This window comes from Electrophorus electricus, chromosome 6, assembly GCF_013358815.1.
Source record: "Electrophorus electricus isolate fEleEle1 chromosome 6, fEleEle1.pri, whole genome shotgun sequence".
In the NCBI taxonomy this organism is placed as follows: Eukaryota; Metazoa; Chordata; class Actinopteri; order Gymnotiformes; family Gymnotidae; genus Electrophorus; species Electrophorus electricus.
The window spans coordinates 17,345,871-17,363,626 of NC_049540.1; the positions used below are offsets into that span (position 1 = coordinate 17,345,871).

Genomic DNA, 17,756 nt, shown 5'->3' on the forward strand with positions numbered 1-17,756 from the left:
TTTTCGTACATGGTCAGTCATTAATTCCCACCCATCGACTGGCTAGCTAGTTCTCACTTATGGATGACTATGAACCGCAGAGAGAAGCCAAACCAATTCGGAGGAAAGCGCAAAATGCCCCAGTTATCAAGTACAGTCGTAGAGTTGGCGGGTGTCGTGATTGTCCGGGGACAGTATAATACCATAGCTCCCACATAAAGAGCAGTGCCGATTTTGCACACTTGGACACCTGGCCACGGTTGGCTGTGGCTTAATCGGAGCTCAAGATAGCAATCCCAACGCGAACGCTTTTCTGTCACGTGACTCGCGAGCCCATACACAGTTAATGTCGGCGCTGTGATGCGGTGTCTCGTCGTCTAAAATGTCTTCGGTCGCCCTTAACATGGATTGTTTGGAAATCTTGTCCAGTGGGTGCACTTAGTGTGAACAATCGGGTAAGAGAGCAGATTAAATTTCCACTTCCTCCGTCGGTGATTGAGGGAATGAGCGCGAGCAGTGCCGTAGCAGTTGGGTGCAGGCCTGACTGGCGTCATCGGAGGTCCCGTGAAGCATACGGCGCAGATGGTCCTCATGTCACGATCGGGTGGCTTAAAGCCAGACAACCCTTCTCTACATCACATGCCTCCACGCTTATGTGGTCCAGTAAAAAAAAAAAAAAAACTACCCTCGATGAATAAACATTACTCTGACAAGCGAGGTAAAACGAGTTACATGGTGCTCATTTAGCATGTGTGCTCGTTTCAGTTATTCAGTAGTCCTGTTCAGGCATGTTTGCTTTCTTTTCTTAGCTCACACAGAGGATAGTTATGGAAAGCAGTCAGTCTGCGCATCGTCACTGTAATATGGCGTGATTGGCTGTGTCTCATCTGTTGGTGGGAGAAGCCATCTGATGCTCAGCACAATCTACCATTAGCTGGAAACTTGATTTGAGAATCATGGCAGTTGAGAATCATCACAAACAGGGCATCTACTGTATTTATTACTGAAAGTGACTGTAATATTACAAGCATCTGCTATGACTTGTCCAGGCAAAGTGACACCGTTGATCTGCTAATATCGTAAATATAATCTGTTAAAGTTCACCTAACTTGTTTTCTGCATGTTTCACATGTTGGATCACGTATGGCAGAGAAGGCAGCAATACATACATTTGTTTTTATAAATTTATAGTGGAAACAGACTCAATCTTTTTTCACAGACACATCTGTTAATGTGTGCCTTTGGATCACACCCTGGGGAGGGGGAAGGTTTATTTCTGGTCCCCCAGCAACCCCCCACCCCACCCCCTTCTAATGTCTTTGCTAGTAAATTGACAATCTGTCCCATTCACTCATGATCAAATCATCCCCAGAGCTCAACCCTTCCCCCAGCAAGTATGTGGTGAACCACTGTAAAAAACAAACACAATTTTTGATGTCCTGTAATGTGAAATGTCCATTGTGTTCTGTCTCCATCTCAGGTGAACATCATCCCCATTATTGCAAAAGCTGACACGATTTCCAAGAGCGAGTTACACAAGTTCAAGATTAAGATCATGAGCGAGCTGGTGAGCAACGGCGTTCAGATCTACCAGTTCCCCACGGACGATGAAGCAGTTGCAGAGATAAACTCTTCGATGAATGTAAGTCTCCTTTACTGTACAGAAGCCTATTCTGGCCAAAAGATACTGAATAAAACAAGTTCACAGAAAAAATTGAGGTAAAAATGTAAATGGTTTATTAATGGGTCAATATTCATGGTCACCAATTAATCATATGCCCGTGGCTCCCTCCTTACTGTTGGCTGCTGTTCTTTGTTCACTCTTAACAATATAATTCCATCTGCTGTGTTTGTGGCGCAGTACTTTGGTTCATAGGTTAATGGATGAATTTTAATTTTAAATGTTTCATTCACATTTTCTATACACAAATGTAATCTATTTAAATCTAAAACTGCGACGTGAACTGAGAATTTGACGAGAACAAAGTGCCTTTTAAATTTTCTTCATTGAAGAAATGCCTGCTTAGTTCATTAAGTGTCTTAAAGTGATCGTTAGATGTAGCAGAGTGACGATGATATGCAACAAGGTCAACTCTGGTAGCAAGGAGTACTGTCTGGTTCAGTTTGTAGGGTGTTTACTAGAGTCCGTCTAGTTAACGTGTAGTTATTACTCACCTTGTGTAGTGATTACTCCATTGATGCTTTTTTTCCCCCTATAAAAACTACAGTAAGTCTGTAAAGAAGAACTGCATGGTCCAAAAGAACTGCAGCTAACAAGGGCAGACTCTTTAAAAGCTCTACTGCATCCAAGCTTCCCCGGTTGCTTACTTCCACCATTAGCTGCCTTAGCACTTTAGACTGGACTATTTTAAGACACTAACCCAGTGTTTTGCTGAGTCTTATAACAGAAGCTATGTAAACGTTGGACGCCTTGTGTGTTCTTGAGGAGTGGGTGTTGATTGGCAGCTGTGACCACCTGTACCACATTTTCCTGTCTTAGGCTCACCTCCCCTTCGCTGTAGTAGGCAGCGTCGAGGAGGTCAAAGTGGGGAACAAGATGGTGAGGGCCAGGCAGTATCCCTGGGGCGTGGTCCAAGGTAAGCTACCTTTTATGAATAAGCATTGTTGCACGTCATGCCAACAAAGCACGCTAACATAGCAACTCGATACAGTGCTCTTATGAAGGTGTTTTCACATTGTTTACCAAGCAGAGTAATCCATGCAAGTCCTGAAACCCCAGCATCACAACGGCCGAGTGGTGCTTGTAGCACGTCTCAGCGCCAATGGATAAACCGCATTTGTCATTTGAGAATCTAGTGCTTGAGGGGGATGTTGGGAGATCTGAGCCCGGATGGGAGTAGCTAAGCCTGGCTTCTCGATTTTTCCCCCATTATTTCGATTACCATCTCCCTTGAGGAGCATTTAGGGTGACACCCCCATTCCCCGGCCCCCTTTTACGAGAATGGTCTCATCCAGTCTGGCGCTGACCAAGTCCGTCTGCTGGATGGGAGTTGATTGTCACATTTGCTCAGACGCTACAAGCGCTTACTGGGTGAAAGGTCATGGGGAAAGCTGCTCATTTTTCCTGTTTAATTGGTTGCCCAGCAAGAACAGAGAGACTCCTGAGGGAAAGAATCAGTACTGTGCAACTGCAGGAGGTCGCTTGGCAGCAGATGTGACCAAGTAAGATCTAGATGTGGTGTGAAGAAACTCCATTTTTACTTAGCTCATGCTGCTTCCCCTAAACAATTTTAAACCTATTTTCTTATTTTCTCTATTGTACAATGCTTCTTGAAAATACAAGGTTAATTTTGTCATAGTCATCCAAACCCTACTCAGATTGTTGGGTTTAGCAAAGGGCATTTGTGGCTCAATCCCTGTTCAGGGATGTTTTGATGTACAGAATGCTCAGTCCTATACATCCAGGATACTCCCAGACACCGAGACAGATGGGAGACTGCCGCTATTTCTTGCCTGCCTGCTATTTTTACCTTGTGTGTCTGCAGAGGAGGGCTTTTTTTCCTGCCAGGAAGACTCAAACCTTCCCAAGGGGCTTCTTGCCAGAGATGGACAAATGGCTCCCAGAGCCTCCTCCTGTGGATGTGCTTTGGGCGGCCGTTCCATTGCAGACATGACGTCTTTTTCTCCTCATGATGGAGTAGAACTGACACCTCCCTCTCCTCCATTTGTTTCATACATTCGTGCATGTTATGTAGTAATGTGGTAGAAAGATGTAACTAAACTCCATGCTGTGCTTTATATGTTCACTGGCCATTGTTGAACCATTGATAAATATTGGGTGTAGTTTTAGTTGCCACAGTCTTTAGAAAAGATTAAATGGGCATGAAAGTTGCTGCAGATTTTTTTGTAGTTCTGCCATGCGTAGCTGAATATAACGAGCACTACCTTCTCTTGGTAATGATGAGTTCCTCTTTTGGTTTAGCAACAGAGGTGTTAAATCGGCTAAGAGTTCATTTATTAAAATGGTTTCTTCTCAGGAAATAGAGGGTGAAAGGCCTGTGAATGTGCATCTACGCATCTGCCAGCCGATTGGATGGTTTGTTCACTGTAGATGACTGGGAAGTTTTTTCCCATGCCTCTGTTAGATGAGTGTGCCTTGAACTCCTCCAGCTGGGTCAAATACTCTCTGCATTCCACACACTCGCTCACTCCCAGGATATTTTTTTCCCATTTTGGAACATGCGGCACTATGCATTCCCAAGGTTGTCTTAATGTTTCACGTCGTTAGACTTCAATGTTGAGTCGTTTACTCTGATACACATTTGTGGAAGTGAGAGACAACCTGAATTGATGCTGTCAGATCCAACAAGCATTTGGAGTGCTGCATCCACTTGAAGGCATGGACTTAATATACGTCTGGGTTAATGTATATCTGGGATTTCTTTTTCTTTTTCTTTTTTTTACCTAGTTAAGGCACCATGTGTTCAGAGTGGGAACCTGTTCTTTGGAGTTTCATTACTCAACAAAAAGATTTCTCTTTCTTGGAACTGCACATGCAGTCCAGACTGTGAGAACACTGCAACCTCATCTGCTTCTCAGATTATAAAATATTCCCATGATGCTGTAAAAATCTTTTGAATGGTGTGCTCTCTTTTATACCCTGTCCCAGGGCCTCTGACAGATTAAAACCCTTTTGGTATTTCTTTCCCTCGTACTGGATGTTCTGCCATTTTTTGCCAAACCAACTTTTGCTGACTAGATCTAGTCTTACAACTCATGTGGTTATAACTGCTCATCTCACAGGGATTGACAGTCATGTTCCTCGGAGTTCTTATTCCAGTTCTCTGTGCCGTTTACGACCTTATCCAGGTAACTGGAGTGCAGTTAATTGTGCTCTACAGCAGGACAGTGCTGGACTATCTTATGATAAGTTAATGGTCAGCATCAATCAGTCAGAATCCATGCACCATTAGACAGATTGGGTATTAAACTGAGTGTTGACCCCATGTGTCTGGAGAGGGTGACTGGCGTGCCTGCATCACATTTCTTCCCCTCTTACTCGATGTCCTGCCGTTGTTTCAGAAGCAAAGAGGAAAACTGCAGCAGCGTAGACGCTGAAAAAGTCTGCGTGCATCTTGTTATAGTTGCACTCAATCTTCTGGTTTGATTTTACCCCTCCCCCACTAAATTTTTGATGGCGCCAGTCCAGCTACAGACACGCTGAGCTCTCCTGCAGGACGCTCCCCGCTACTGCACAGAGCAAGCAAGTCATATGGTTGCATGTTTGTTTCGTTTTCAGTACTTATTTGATGTGTAAAACAGGGCTGGAGGACTAGGACTCTGGTAAATCGGTTCTAAAAAAATAGAATTAAATAGAATAGAATTAAAATAGAATTCACGTTGTCAGTTACGTTGCACAGAGCTCTTTTGTGATGTGCTGACATTTGGTCATCTTCGTGGTGTTCTACTGTGGCTAAAGCAGTATGATTACTGATTAAACATAATATTGAACCTGGTGTTTACATGATTAGTTTACATTTACCAGCGTTTACATTTTCAAATGATTGATAATAGTGATAATTTTGTACATGCTAGTACAGCTACAAAGTCCACATGTATTAGTGTGAGCTCAGGCAGAGTTGTATTGAGAGCGCACGCTGTGTGTGTGTCTGTGTGTGTGTTTGTTCAGTGGAGAATGAGAGCCACTGTGACTTTGTGAAGCTGCGTGAGATGCTGATCCGTATAAACATGGAGGACCTGCGGGAGCAGACCCATGCCCGCCACTACGAGCTCTACAGGCGCTGCAAGCTGGAGGAGATGGGCTTCAAGGACACAGACCCCGATAGTCAGCCCTTCAGGTAGGCTGTTCCTCGCTTGCAGGTGCCAGGTCAGCCCTTCAGGTACACCCCCCCCCCCCCCCCCCCCAGGTCATCAGCACTAAGCATCAACAATCAACTTCAGGTCAGGGTGAAAGGGCAGGGCGGTTCGAGGCTGACCCTGTGTTTCTTCAACTGCTCTGTAGTCTACAGGAGACCTACGAGGCCAAGAGGAAAGAGTTCCTCACTGACCTGCAGCGTAAAGAGGAGGAGATGAGGCAGATGTTTGTCAACAAAGTGAAGGAGACGGAGGCGGAGCTGAAGGAAAAGGAAAGGGAGGTAAGCAATGATTGGTTGACTCCCGTTCACCTGCCTAGCTACAGGAATTTGATTTGGTGAATAATACTTTAAAACTCCTCGTTAGCATTTTATTTGCGAGGCACTCTGAAAAATGTTTGGACCAGATGCATTTTAAACCACTATATAACAATGTTTATTAATTGATTTATTCCAGTGTTTTTTCAAAAATTGCATTTCCTGTACATTTCAGAGTGTGTTCCTTTTTTCACATTGGAAAATGTACTTTTCATAGGCTTTCATGGGACATATAATCATAATTGCTTTTAAAATTCTAATATACAACTCTAATTCTAATACAGTGACACAGTATTTTCAGTTTTACTATTATTACCATTTTATGATCAAGCCTGATGAGGAACAGAGAGCAAAATCTTAACAAGACTGGGATTATTTTACTGAGTAATCATCACTTTCCACCACAGATGAGCATATGAGCTTCAGATGGTACACAAACAAGAAAACCTAGCAGTGGGAACACACCTCTAGAATACTAGCAGTCAAATTAAAGATTAAATAATTCCCTGAAGCTAAAATCTTTTGTGAGCATGTGACACTCATTCAGTATTCATGCAATTAAATGAGAATGTGATCTCATTGAACTATTTTTATACTTGTGGTTGTACAAGAACATTTGAGCGTGAAAACAGATTGCAGTTTTGAGCCTTCTGGACGTTTGTGCAGTTTTATTTGTGTACTTTACAAACACACATTTCACCAAAAAAAAATTCCCAAAAACAGAACTGAAGAGAGCAAAATGGTTGTTGTATTGAGAATCGCCTTGGAATTTTCTTTCTAAGAAACATTTCTTTAATCCTAATCTAATAGTCACTCTATTCTTGACCTCAGTGACAAACCTAACTTTAATCTCGACTCTAGTCATGATCCAACCCTGCAAATCTACATTAAATCAGGTAAGGGTTGTGTAATCCCAGAGAGCCCCAGCACAGGATGATTTTGTGGTAACCTGCTCTAACATGGCTGATTCAGCCAATCCCAAATGAGTACAGATGAGTTAAATCAGATGTGGTGCAACAGACAGATTGAAAGGGTGAGGTGCTGTTGTGCAGGTCCTGTCCATTTTTGAATATTTCTGATTTTGCCTTTATATAGCACCTTAAATAGTGGTTACTTTTGGTGTATTTGTTTTCAGAAGGTCTTCACCTATATAATCTGATGTAGACAGGATTTTTTTTTTTTTTTTTTACTTGGACACATTACTTCACTCAAAAACCCTCCCAAAACATATAAAATCAGATTTGAAAAATCTTACTATTAAAAAATGCAAATTTACTCAATGAAGCATTTTAAAGACTGAAAATATAACTGTAAAATTGAGAGAAACTCAAACTATATCCAATAAGATTTCATTGTATATAGTTTCTGTGTACTGTTAATAGAATAAGCAGAAACTATATACATTAATGTAAATGACATGGCAGTGTCAGTTCTATGATTTTAAAAAATATATATTTTTTTTTTAGACTAGTCACATGGTTTGATCATGCCAGCGTAATCGTCAACTCCAGAGGGCTACGCTGGGAAAGCAGTCCTACTGGAGAACCTCACTGAGGTGGCACAGGAACGTAGGTGGCACAGGAACAGTTTTTGTGCCTGAGCAGGTTGCAGTCGCTCCATCCACACGAAGGACCCCTCTAAGCAGGAAGCAGTTTTTTTGTGTGACTTCATGGTTTGTTTGTTTTTTGGTAACTTTGCAACCACGATGTTCCATAATGTTTCATTCATCTCTACCTTTTTCTGGAGTTGGAAAGGAACACGATCACTGCAGCGAGCTTCAGCAGACCAGCCTACTAGGCAAAGCTCCAAATTGCCAGATGGAAATATGTAATTGTTATTATATGCATTTCTTTGCATTTTATTCAATTTTGGCAATAGATGTTTGGGCATATAGCCTTAGTCTAAGTTATTGGAGCTTATACACACACATATGCAGGCAGTGTGGTTTTAGTTTTGCCTGTATCAGAATACCTCTTCAAATGTATTCATAGTGGTCTTACATCATTATTTTTATCCTGTTTTGTGGCTTGGTGTTTTAGAATAAACATGTAAAAAACATCTTTATTCTAAAAGGAGAAATGCTGCTACTCGATATTTAATTCATTTATTTTAGTACAGTGTTGGGCAACAGTAGCAGCCACCATAGACCAAACAAACCTTGTAAAAGTACATCTGCTTTCTTACTATGCATTGTAAGCCCTTTTGCCACCACCTATTTTTAGAGACCACTTTTTTTTTTATGCACTTGCTAACCTCATCCATTTGCTGGAGCGCAGAGGCTTGTGTGGGACTGTGGCGTCTGATCCCGCTCTTCCTCTTACACCATCTCCTCTTCCTCTGCCTTTCTGCAGCTCCACGAGAAGTTTGAGCAGCTGAAGCGCATGCACCAGGAGGAGAAGCGCAAGGTGGAGGAGAAGCGGCGTGACCTGGAGGAGGAGATGAACGGCTTCAACCGGAAGAAGCTGGCCGCCGAGACGCTGTCGCTCTCGCAGCCGCTCAAGAAGGACAAGGACAAGAAGAAGTGAGTGTGCCTCCTCCTTTTTGAATCTCTCCTGAGGTTTCTGTTTCTTTTGCTTCATTCTTTTCCATCTCCCTTGGTTTAGATGCTTTGGGCATGGAAGTTGGTTTTGTAAGGTACAAAACCAATGCCTGGCACAGTGGTGGCTTCTGACCCTTCTCTTGGAAATCCCCTCTCTTGTGCAGTTCTAATCCTAATCTTGAGGGGTGCAGTTCTAATCCTAATCTTGAGGGGTGCAGTTCTAATCCTAATCTTGAGGGGTGCAGTTCTAATCCTAATCTTGAGGGGTGCAGTTCTAATCCTAATATTGAGGGGCGCAGTTCTAATCCTAATCTTGAGGGGCGCAGTTCTCCCATTGGGGAACCATGCAGTTTCAGTCCAAATCCTTACTTACTGGATTCCAGTTTCCACCTGCTCCATAAGACCTTGATCATCTGCACTGGGTGGTGTTGCTTAGGGCTGGATTTACAAACTCTAGGGCACCAGGCCTCCATGTGCCAGGCTGGGCATAACGGCTATAGTGTTATTATAATTAAGGCTGCATCTTAAAAAAAACATACGAGGAGCATATCAGTTACAGCCTGTAGTGCAGAGTGCTTTATCAAGCAATGTCAGCACAGATGCTGGTGTTGGTGCAAGTCGGAACTTGATCAAGCAGTATAATATAAAAGAGAGGGTATGCTGGGTCCGATATGATCTTGTGTGACAATCTACATATTCATATGCAAGGAGTTTCCACGAGAGGTTGTTTGTATATCTAGCTTCACCTTCTGGTGATGGATGTCACCTGCATCAGTGATGCACGGTATTTAATTATGTTTACGAGTGCCCTCTTGTGGTGTACGGTGGAATTTGTGTATTGATATTGCATGTATTTTGCAACAGCTGATTCTTAAAAGATGCAGTTGTTATGCATTCTAGTTATTGATCAAAGATGCTGAATGTAGGCATATTCATATACATCTTTGGAACTCCTTCACTTTTGCATGGGGCCACTCCATGTTTCATGTTCTGTTATTTTCCCTCATTCATTTAGTTGTTTTTGTTATTTTTCTATTTTCAGTTAATTTATGGGCCCAACATCCCAGACCAACCACGGACATGTCTTCCATCGTCATGGCGACGCCAGCGCTTGTTTGTCTGTTTTTGTTTGTGTTTTCTGTCATTCACTCACTGACAAATGGACCAAAGGCACTGCCGGGAACCTCAGACACAGAGCCACATTGTCAGGACTGACTTCCCAGTTTGCATTGCCATCACCACAACTTTTCCCTTTACTAGGATCATTCAGGTTATTACCTACTTTTGGAATTTTTTTTAAATACTTTTTCCCTCCATTATTATGTTTGGAACCTCTTAATTTTTGACACCCATGAGAGCAGATTAAAATCATGGACATTGTTTATTTTGCTTCCATTATGTTACTGTTTTTATGGCTAACAAGCTTTGTCAGACTAAGTAAAGTAGGGTGCACATCCCTTTGCCATAGTGTACAGTAGTATTTAAAGATCTGAGCCAAACTCTATAGCATAGCAATAATGACAAGGGCATACCTGTGTATACTATTTTGCAAATATAAAACTACATGGGTACCATTTATTAAACAAGTCTTAAATCTATATGTTTATTTTTTTGGGGATGCTGTTTTTATAATAACCCAAAGCCTGTATTTTAGTAATTTTTTTTTTTGAAATGACTCATGCATATGTAATGTTTTGTGGTCTGAAATTTATGGTGCTTAATGTATTGTTCTCAGTCACCATAAATAGTAAAGCAACAGAGGAGAGTGAGGGACTTGTTTTCAGTTACGCGCAGTAACGGCGTCTAGCGTGTTTCCCAATGAGAGCTGACTTCGTAAGTGAAGAACTGTCATTGTATTCCCCAATGTTGAAAATAAACTGAGACCTGAAACACTCCCCTTTACACCCAGACTGGATGAGATTTACTTCATATTTTGCAGAGTAAATATTTAAAACTGGGCATCATTAGTGAGACACTGTCTGCATTTATTCTCAAAGCTCAGTGTCAACATGAGGCAGTGTAGAGGTACTCAGAGTAGTGTTTTCTCTTGTAGTCTTTGTATTCTTGATGTTCGGTTACATTTTGTATACACCTCTAAATGTTCTACACTCAGCACAAATCATTTATTCACCACATGCCACTGGTTGACCCATGGGTTTAATGGTTAGTGTAAATTGTGTAACAGAGTGCTGTGTTTTTGTTTAAAAGTGTGTCAAGGAGCCCAGTCTTAATGAACATCATGCCATTTCTTTCACAGATAATGGTTTATGTGCATGAACAAATCATGTATGCAGGAGAGAGGGATGAGTCATTCTGTCGCTTCAACCGCTATGTTATATTTGCATGTTGACTATCCCATTACAGCAAGACTGAACATGACCATAGACTCAGAAAAAGTAGAGAGCCAAGCAGTGGCTGGTTCTCCTCCAATCAGGGTAGAGGACCCATCCCTCTTCTTGCCCCTGCCAAACAAAAGGGCATTTCATGCAAATATACCCTTCTTGACATTTTACTGTCCCCAGTAGCTACTTGGCAAGGGGATACAGACATTTAGCTTGACAAAGAAAGTGATATTCATAGTGAAAGAAGATCTTTGTGCCTTAGTCTCCCAGCATTAGATGACAAAAGTGATCAGACTTGTCTGTGGTTTGTCTCAGAGGAGCAAATACCATAGGTTAGCTTTCCAGCTTCTGGTATTTAAAAAAAAAAAAAAAGCCTCTAAACCTAACAGCACATTTCTTTTTAATAAGCTCTGAGCCATGACCTCACAGCAATTAGCAAGTATGTGGAAGCCACAATCTTAGTCTTTAAAGGTAATTTTCCTCAAGTGCAAAGCTAGAGCTCACCTGAGAACCCACAAACTTGCAGCTGTTGACAAGACTTCAGTCAGGCAGGCAGAAGTTGGTTTTTGTTTTAGAGGTTTGTGTATTTTGAGCCAAGCCTGGCTTCGTCAATATATACAACCACAATGTTTCCTTAGTTAGCACTAGCTGTAGTAATACCTTCATCTGTGCAGTTATTGATATTTCAATAACTAAGATGGTAAAAATAGCACCAGTTAAAAATACTTTATTAAACCCAAAACAGTATAAATTTTCAAAAGTCATTTCAGTCATTTTGACAAGTTCTGAGCTTTGGCCATCAAGAGGAATGGAGTATTAAATGTCTGTCAGTGTTCAGAAAATTTTTGGACCAAACACCAATAACTAATGCATACAGTGGCATGACTATTCTGTAACGCATCAGTCTTGCTTCAGTCTGGTAACAAGTCACCATTACTGAACCAAACATGTGCTGTTTCGATTTGTTTGACAATGATTTATCGGTATGAAAAACACCCACCCCTTGCATGCAGAAGACACGAATAGAGGATGTTCTCTCAGACAAAGCAAACCCAGCAAAGTAGGGGCTGGTTCTTGTCCAATCAGGGCAGACTCTACTCTGGACTGCCCCGCCTTCTGCATGCTGGTAAAATCCCAAACAAAACAGCTTTTCACACAAACATGCCTTTGCTGGTAATTTACTATTCTTACTAGGCACTCCTAAGCATAAGGACGCTGAATGTTTAGTAAAAGTCTCATCCATGTGATTTTTAAAAAACAAAAGAAGGGTCTCAGCTTTATTTAGTAGAACAGATTAAAATGTATAGCTGCCTCAGTGTTTGGAAATAATGGAGATTTGGTTCAAAACCAATAACCACAATGAAAATGGTAAAACTACTAGTGAACATGGACTTGCTTCACAGTCTGGTATTGTCTTCAAGTTACTGCTACAGAACCAAACAAATGAAATCTCAACAAAAGCACAAAGGTTATTCTGAACATAACACTCATACAACATAAAAACATTTCACTCAGACTGAAAAGAGAACTGCACATGGCATCAACCATTCAAGAAATAAAAACGTGCTTTTGCACTCGTGCATTTTAGCATTTGGTAATTTGTATAAAAATTAAAGATTACATACAGTGGCAAAAAAAAGTAACACTACATAAAAAGGCTTCAATAAATCTCAAAAGTGCTGATTAAGGTGATTACTGTATATCATTTAAAAAAAAAAAAAGTGCCTCAGTAGGAGCAAAGCTTATTCATTTAAGAGGTGCTGGAAAGGTGGGCAAGGTATGACCTTATTTTGAAGAGGCCCACCCACATCCTCTAGCCCCACCTCCAATGGTGGGACTTCATTGTACAGGTTACCAAAGCCATCACAGAAATCATCCACCTCCCAGCTAAGGCTGGCATCTCCTCTGGCCTCCTCACAAGCTCTGAGCTTCAGATGGGTGGTGTCCAGGACGTACAAGGCATTGGGCGGCGAGGAGGGCTCAAGGCTGGCCAGGTATTCGTCCACCATCTCCTTGCAGCAGATAAACTCTGCACTCTTAACCTGAAGGGTGGCAGAAAATTGTGCAAGGGTAAGTGGAGGATGGTAGTCGGGTTTGAAATGTCAGTGAATGTGGTTTCATTACACGAATAGACTACCAAGTGGGTGAGTGTGCAAGTGGTTTTTCAAATCCTCTTTGAAGCACTGAGAAGTGTTGCATGGTTAACTTTGAGCTATGAGTTAAACATGAACAAAAACACACCTAAACCATGCTGTGGAAACCCTGCCTAAACCAGCTGGATATTCTTAAGGAAAGTAAAAGAACAAAGCTTCCATTAAAAGGGCGGCCTGGATAGGGGCACCCACAATGACATTTAACCTTATCCTGTAGCCATTTTCATAGCCCACGCCTACCTGTGCTTTCTTCAGCAGGTCAGAAAAAAACGAGAACCAGTCGGGCGTGAGCTTCTCCAGTTCCAAAGTGATGATGGCCAAGGCCAGCGTGGAGCCCTTGAACTGCCAGAGCTGGTGGCAGGCCATGCAGTGCTGCACCTGCCTGGTCCACAATGATGCCTGGAGGCAGGGCTTCTTCTGAGCCGCCACCAGAGCCAGGTGGGGATGTGTGGATACCAACAGGGCACGGAACTGTGCAAAAGAAACAAAAGAAAAAGAATACATGAAGCTCAGACTGACCAGAGCTGAAACATGGCCACAGTCAACTCCTCAACCCCTCAGCAACTTGGAGGACAAAAGGTGATTGGGGCATGAAACCCTGTTTAAGATGTTGTATCCTTTAGATTCCCTGCAGGAAGAAAAAACAAACAAACAAAAAAAACAAAAAAAAAAACCAAACCCTCCCACATTTGGCTGTGGTAGCCTGTGAGAAGACATGGTTGATGGTTTATGTCTACGGTCTTGTTTGATATGTAGATCTGCATCACATTTGTGTTTCTCTCGTACACAAGATATTTTGTTAGCACGCACCTTTTGTATGTCATACTACCTGAGAGAAAAAGCCATGTTGAACAGAATGGATGTGTGACGTGTTTACAGATAAAGTAGTGAGGCGAGAATAGTGGTATACTTCAGCTGTATTTTCTTTCACCACATTTTCAAACAGAATGAGCGATCAATGAATATATCATAAGATATTTCATATTGGCTTCCCTTTCTTTTTTTGTACCAGAATTTATTCACAAAATGTCCAATATTTATTTGAAAAGACTTACGGAAGTTTATTTTTCTATGCTAGTACATATTTTTTCATTTCCTTAACCATGATTTCATTTTGCCAATTACAGCCATAAGAACATAGATATGTATTTGTTTCCTTCAAATATTTTCCCTGCATTTTTAAAATTGTAGGTTAAAACAGAGTTGCCAAGTTCTTTGTATTCCTTCAAGCAAATTTCTAGAAATGTGACTGGCTTCCTAAAGTGTGCCAAAGCAGCAACCTGATGTGTATTACGTTATCCTCTGCAACAAAAAGCTTAAATGCAAAATGGCTCCATTGCAAATTTTGTTTCTTCATGACCAGTAATAAGTACTGATGAACTCACGTCCTCAGCCAAATCTATGCTAAAACAAAATCAAACACGAGGAGCTTAATTCACACTTCATGACGTTTCCCCTGCATTCATTCCCACTTTTCATATTTATATGAAAGTGCAAATAAAAAAAAAATTAAAAAAGGAAACTATTTTTCTGAAGTGCTGTACCACTCCTCTGAAGCAGGTTCAGCTGTCTGCTTTACTCGCTTGGTACAAGCCAGAATCATCAGTGCCTTGGCCAAAGACACCTTCCTTATCTCAGACTGGCCCAGCACTAGCTTTGCGCCAAATGTTCGACCAGACGCAAAAGCACCTGTCGCCGTCAGTCCTTACTGGCTCGCCTGACCTTGTCCTAGCAATGCACAATTTAAGGGGACCAAGACTCCATTTTGGTATCGTTCGCAAATATTCACGTCAACAATGGCGTTAAGCGTTTTCTTGTGATTTTTCTTACCGTTATGTTTAGTCTGAACTGAGGAAGCAATTAGGGTGGGGCGTCTACTACTTACGATGTGAATGAAGTCGATTGGTGTTGCTGTATAAAGGTCCCAGTGCAGTTTGTCGAGGATAATTCTTTCCATGCGAAGAATCTCTGCTGTTGAAAAGCTGCATCCGCTCTGCGCTAACAGGTCCTTAACCGACGCAGTCACCTGTGACAAATATGGATAACAATAAAACTGTTCTACTGCTCAAAATGTTTCCGTTTGTTACGACCCAGAACACCGTTCTGACGTTGCAGCAATTAAAACAATTTACCTCATCTTCCTCATTGATTTTTGCTGCAAGTATCAGTGAAGTGATGGCCATGCACTTGAGGTATTTTGACTGGGCCTACAAATAAAATTCATTTAAATCTTATGACGAACTATGACGCAGCCAGTGACTACATACGGAGCTACCACTCACCTTTACCGTTGCTAACAGTCGATTAAGGACACAGACTCCCAAAGCAAAAGTTTCAGAACAAAACTTAAACATCCCACTCATTTCTTGCAACCATGTTATTATTTCCCGGTAAACGTTTGGAGCGATGTCTGAGCCCTGTATATAAAAACAAACAAACAAACAAAAACACAAACACCCCCCCCCCCCCCCATTATAATAATAATAATAAAAATCAAGTACGAAGGAACCAAATAGAATTAGAAGAGGCGCAATTGAAAGATACCTGAATGCAACCGCCGTGGAGAACAGGCGCTCTCCAAAGACGCATTTCTCTTGCAAGGTTGTCCTGCAACAATCTCTCCAGCCGCTGGTTCTCTTCTGAACCACAAAATCTCATGACACGTTTGGCGGCCAGACTTTTCCGTCGCCAGGAACACCTGGTGGATAAATATTATTCTAAAGCACATTGCACAAATATTTTATGCATAGAAAGCTTTGGCTACGAGGCAACTGGACAGTCTTTTGACTAAAGGGGGGCAAAATATCTCCCAGATAGTTCTATATAGGCCCAATTGCTGACGACAATAATTAATTAATCAATTAAATAAATAAATAAATAAATAAATAAATAAATAAATAAATAAATAAATAACGGGTCGTCATATTAAACGATTATTACGCCGAGCTGCGCAAACACATCTAGCTGGTAACCATTCGTCTGTGGTTAGAACATCCGCAAGGCGGGGAAAGCGCGTAAACAACCGACATAACCTTGCAAATGTGTAGACGTAAACCGATTTACTCATTTTGGCAATAACGAATGCAACAGCAAGCGAATTGCAGTTATCTGTGCTGCAATTTAATCCCAAACTACATTTCACTGCAACTACAGAGGGTTTGGGCAATATGCGTGGGTCGAGTTTTGCAAAAATACCATGAAAAGAAACTCAAAGTTCACAAATCTTACCTTTTGAGACGGAAATAGTTATTTTCACGGAAGGCCGCTGCATTTATGGACCGAATGTAGTTGTCTGACTGGCAACCAGTAACAATTCATGTTTAGGGCAACAAAAAAAGGAAATTGCAATTCGTTTTCGGTGGCAATTACTGAAACACCGCCACACATTTACCAAAATAAATGCTCCGTACGGAGAGCAGAAGATAAAGGCAATGTAAACATTCACTAAATAAAGTGACAGACAAGACAAAACAAAACAAAACAAAAAAGTTTGCAGGAAAGCAGACGCTATGCAACGATGCTCTGGTCTCGATTTTGAACGCTCTAGAGACTCCGCCCCATCTTTCGTCACTCACCCATCAAGCAGCCTTAAATAAATGTGTTACTGGGTCGAACATACGGGCACATTTAGACAAAATGGTTGGACCAAGGCATTTATTTATTTCCAAAACAACAACAGAACTTTCAAGGGTAACAAGAACAATATACAAATGCTTTGGAGAACCATTTCGTAATGAAATTAATAATGCTATTATCCATCCATCCATCTTATTTGAAGCCATAACGCTGTTAAAGGTCGTATAATTAATTGTTCTTATGCGTTGTGGGAATGACTACAAATAGGCTATTAAAATGTCTGTTATTTTGTCTTAATTTATCATTGATCGTTTCCCCCCTTTTGTTCGTTTGCAATTATGGCGTATGTCCTGAAGAATATGTTTAATTATTGATCTTTTTATCTATGAATCTGTCAACTATAAGACAACTGGATACCAAATGGATGACAGTTTTTAATGGTTTTATTCTAAAGATATCCCAGCTTTTCATTAGAACTGCTAAATTAGAGATCAAATGTTTTAGTGGCATCTAGTGGAGTACCAGCAGAGCTAACCTACAAGTCACATAAAACACGCAGTTGTCATCAAGTATATAATTCAGTTTTTTCTGCATTCTAGAACACAAAAGTGGTTTCTTCTTATTTAACCAAATACAATACACCTGATGAAATACTAAAATAAGTGAGTTAAACAAGTAATGTCAATTTTAAAAGTTTTTTAATTTTTTATTTTTTTTTTGGTAGTTTTTGTTTTCCAAAAAGATAAGAAAATATTCTAACTTATAAAAACTTCTGAAATGGCAAATTCAAGGCGATATGCAACTGAGAAACGCTAGTTGAGAGAAAAGGTACTTTTCATTTTTTTTTAAAGTTTCTTCTTTCTTGCACACTTCAATTCCTATCTTTAGTAAATTAATAGATGTAAGGAGAACCTAAACTGAATCTTTGCTTAACTGAGCAATTCTTTGATGCCACGAGGGAACAGTTATATAAAGGGTTACTTTGTTCATTAACACAACATTTATACAATTTTGA

The 17,756-nt window shown here is 41.0% G+C and overlaps 2 protein-coding genes across 5 annotated transcripts in view; one reads left to right on the top strand and one right to left on the bottom strand.

Annotated features, from left to right (window-relative positions):
* Positions 1-17,756, top strand: part of sept8a (septin 8a) — a 28,351-nt gene that overhangs the window by 8,627 nt on the left and 1,968 nt on the right. Inside the window, exons 5-10 of one of the 4 annotated variants that reach the window (XR_004776143.1) lie at positions 1,460-1,621; positions 2,480-2,576; positions 5,630-5,798; positions 5,963-6,095; positions 8,483-8,652; positions 13,421-13,744. Coding sequence is in view for 3 of the 4 variants with exons in the window: in XM_027018116.2 (XP_026873917.1) it covers positions 1,460-1,621; positions 2,480-2,576; positions 5,630-5,798; positions 5,963-6,095; positions 8,483-8,652; positions 13,421-13,586 (897 nt within the window). In the remaining variant the exon portion in view is untranslated. Of the gene's footprint in view, positions 1-1,459; positions 1,622-2,479; positions 2,577-5,629; positions 5,799-5,962; positions 6,096-8,482; positions 8,653-9,712; positions 10,573-13,420; positions 14,628-17,756 lie in introns of those variants that run through there. The other 3 variants (XM_027018116.2, XM_027018122.2, XM_027018130.2) reach the window with 3 other exon arrangements.
* ccni2 (cyclin I family, member 2) lies at positions 14,777-17,006 on the bottom strand. Its single transcript, XM_027018143.2, has 5 exons — positions 16,394-17,006; positions 15,710-15,863; positions 15,448-15,582; positions 15,298-15,372; positions 14,777-15,191 (listed from the first exon to the last, which is right to left on the bottom strand). The coding sequence occupies exons 2-5, from the start codon at positions 15,821-15,823 to the stop codon at positions 14,871-14,873; spliced, it is 645 nt and encodes a 214-aa protein (XP_026873944.1). The 5' UTR covers positions 15,824-15,863; positions 16,394-17,006; the 3' UTR covers positions 14,777-14,870.

Coding starts and splice junctions, on each gene's coding strand:
- ccni2 (XM_027018143.2), bottom strand. CDS start 15,823: ATGAGATTTTGTGGTTCAGAAGAGAACCAGCGGCTGGAGAGATTGTTG. Junction 15,583..15,709: donor TCCACGGCGGTTGCATTCAG/GTATCTTTCAAT, acceptor TTTTATATACAG/GGCTCAGACATCGCTCCAAA. Junction 15,373..15,447: donor GACTGTTAGCAACGGTAAAG/GTGAGTGGTAGC, acceptor TTTTATTTGTAG/GCCCAGTCAAAATACCTCAA.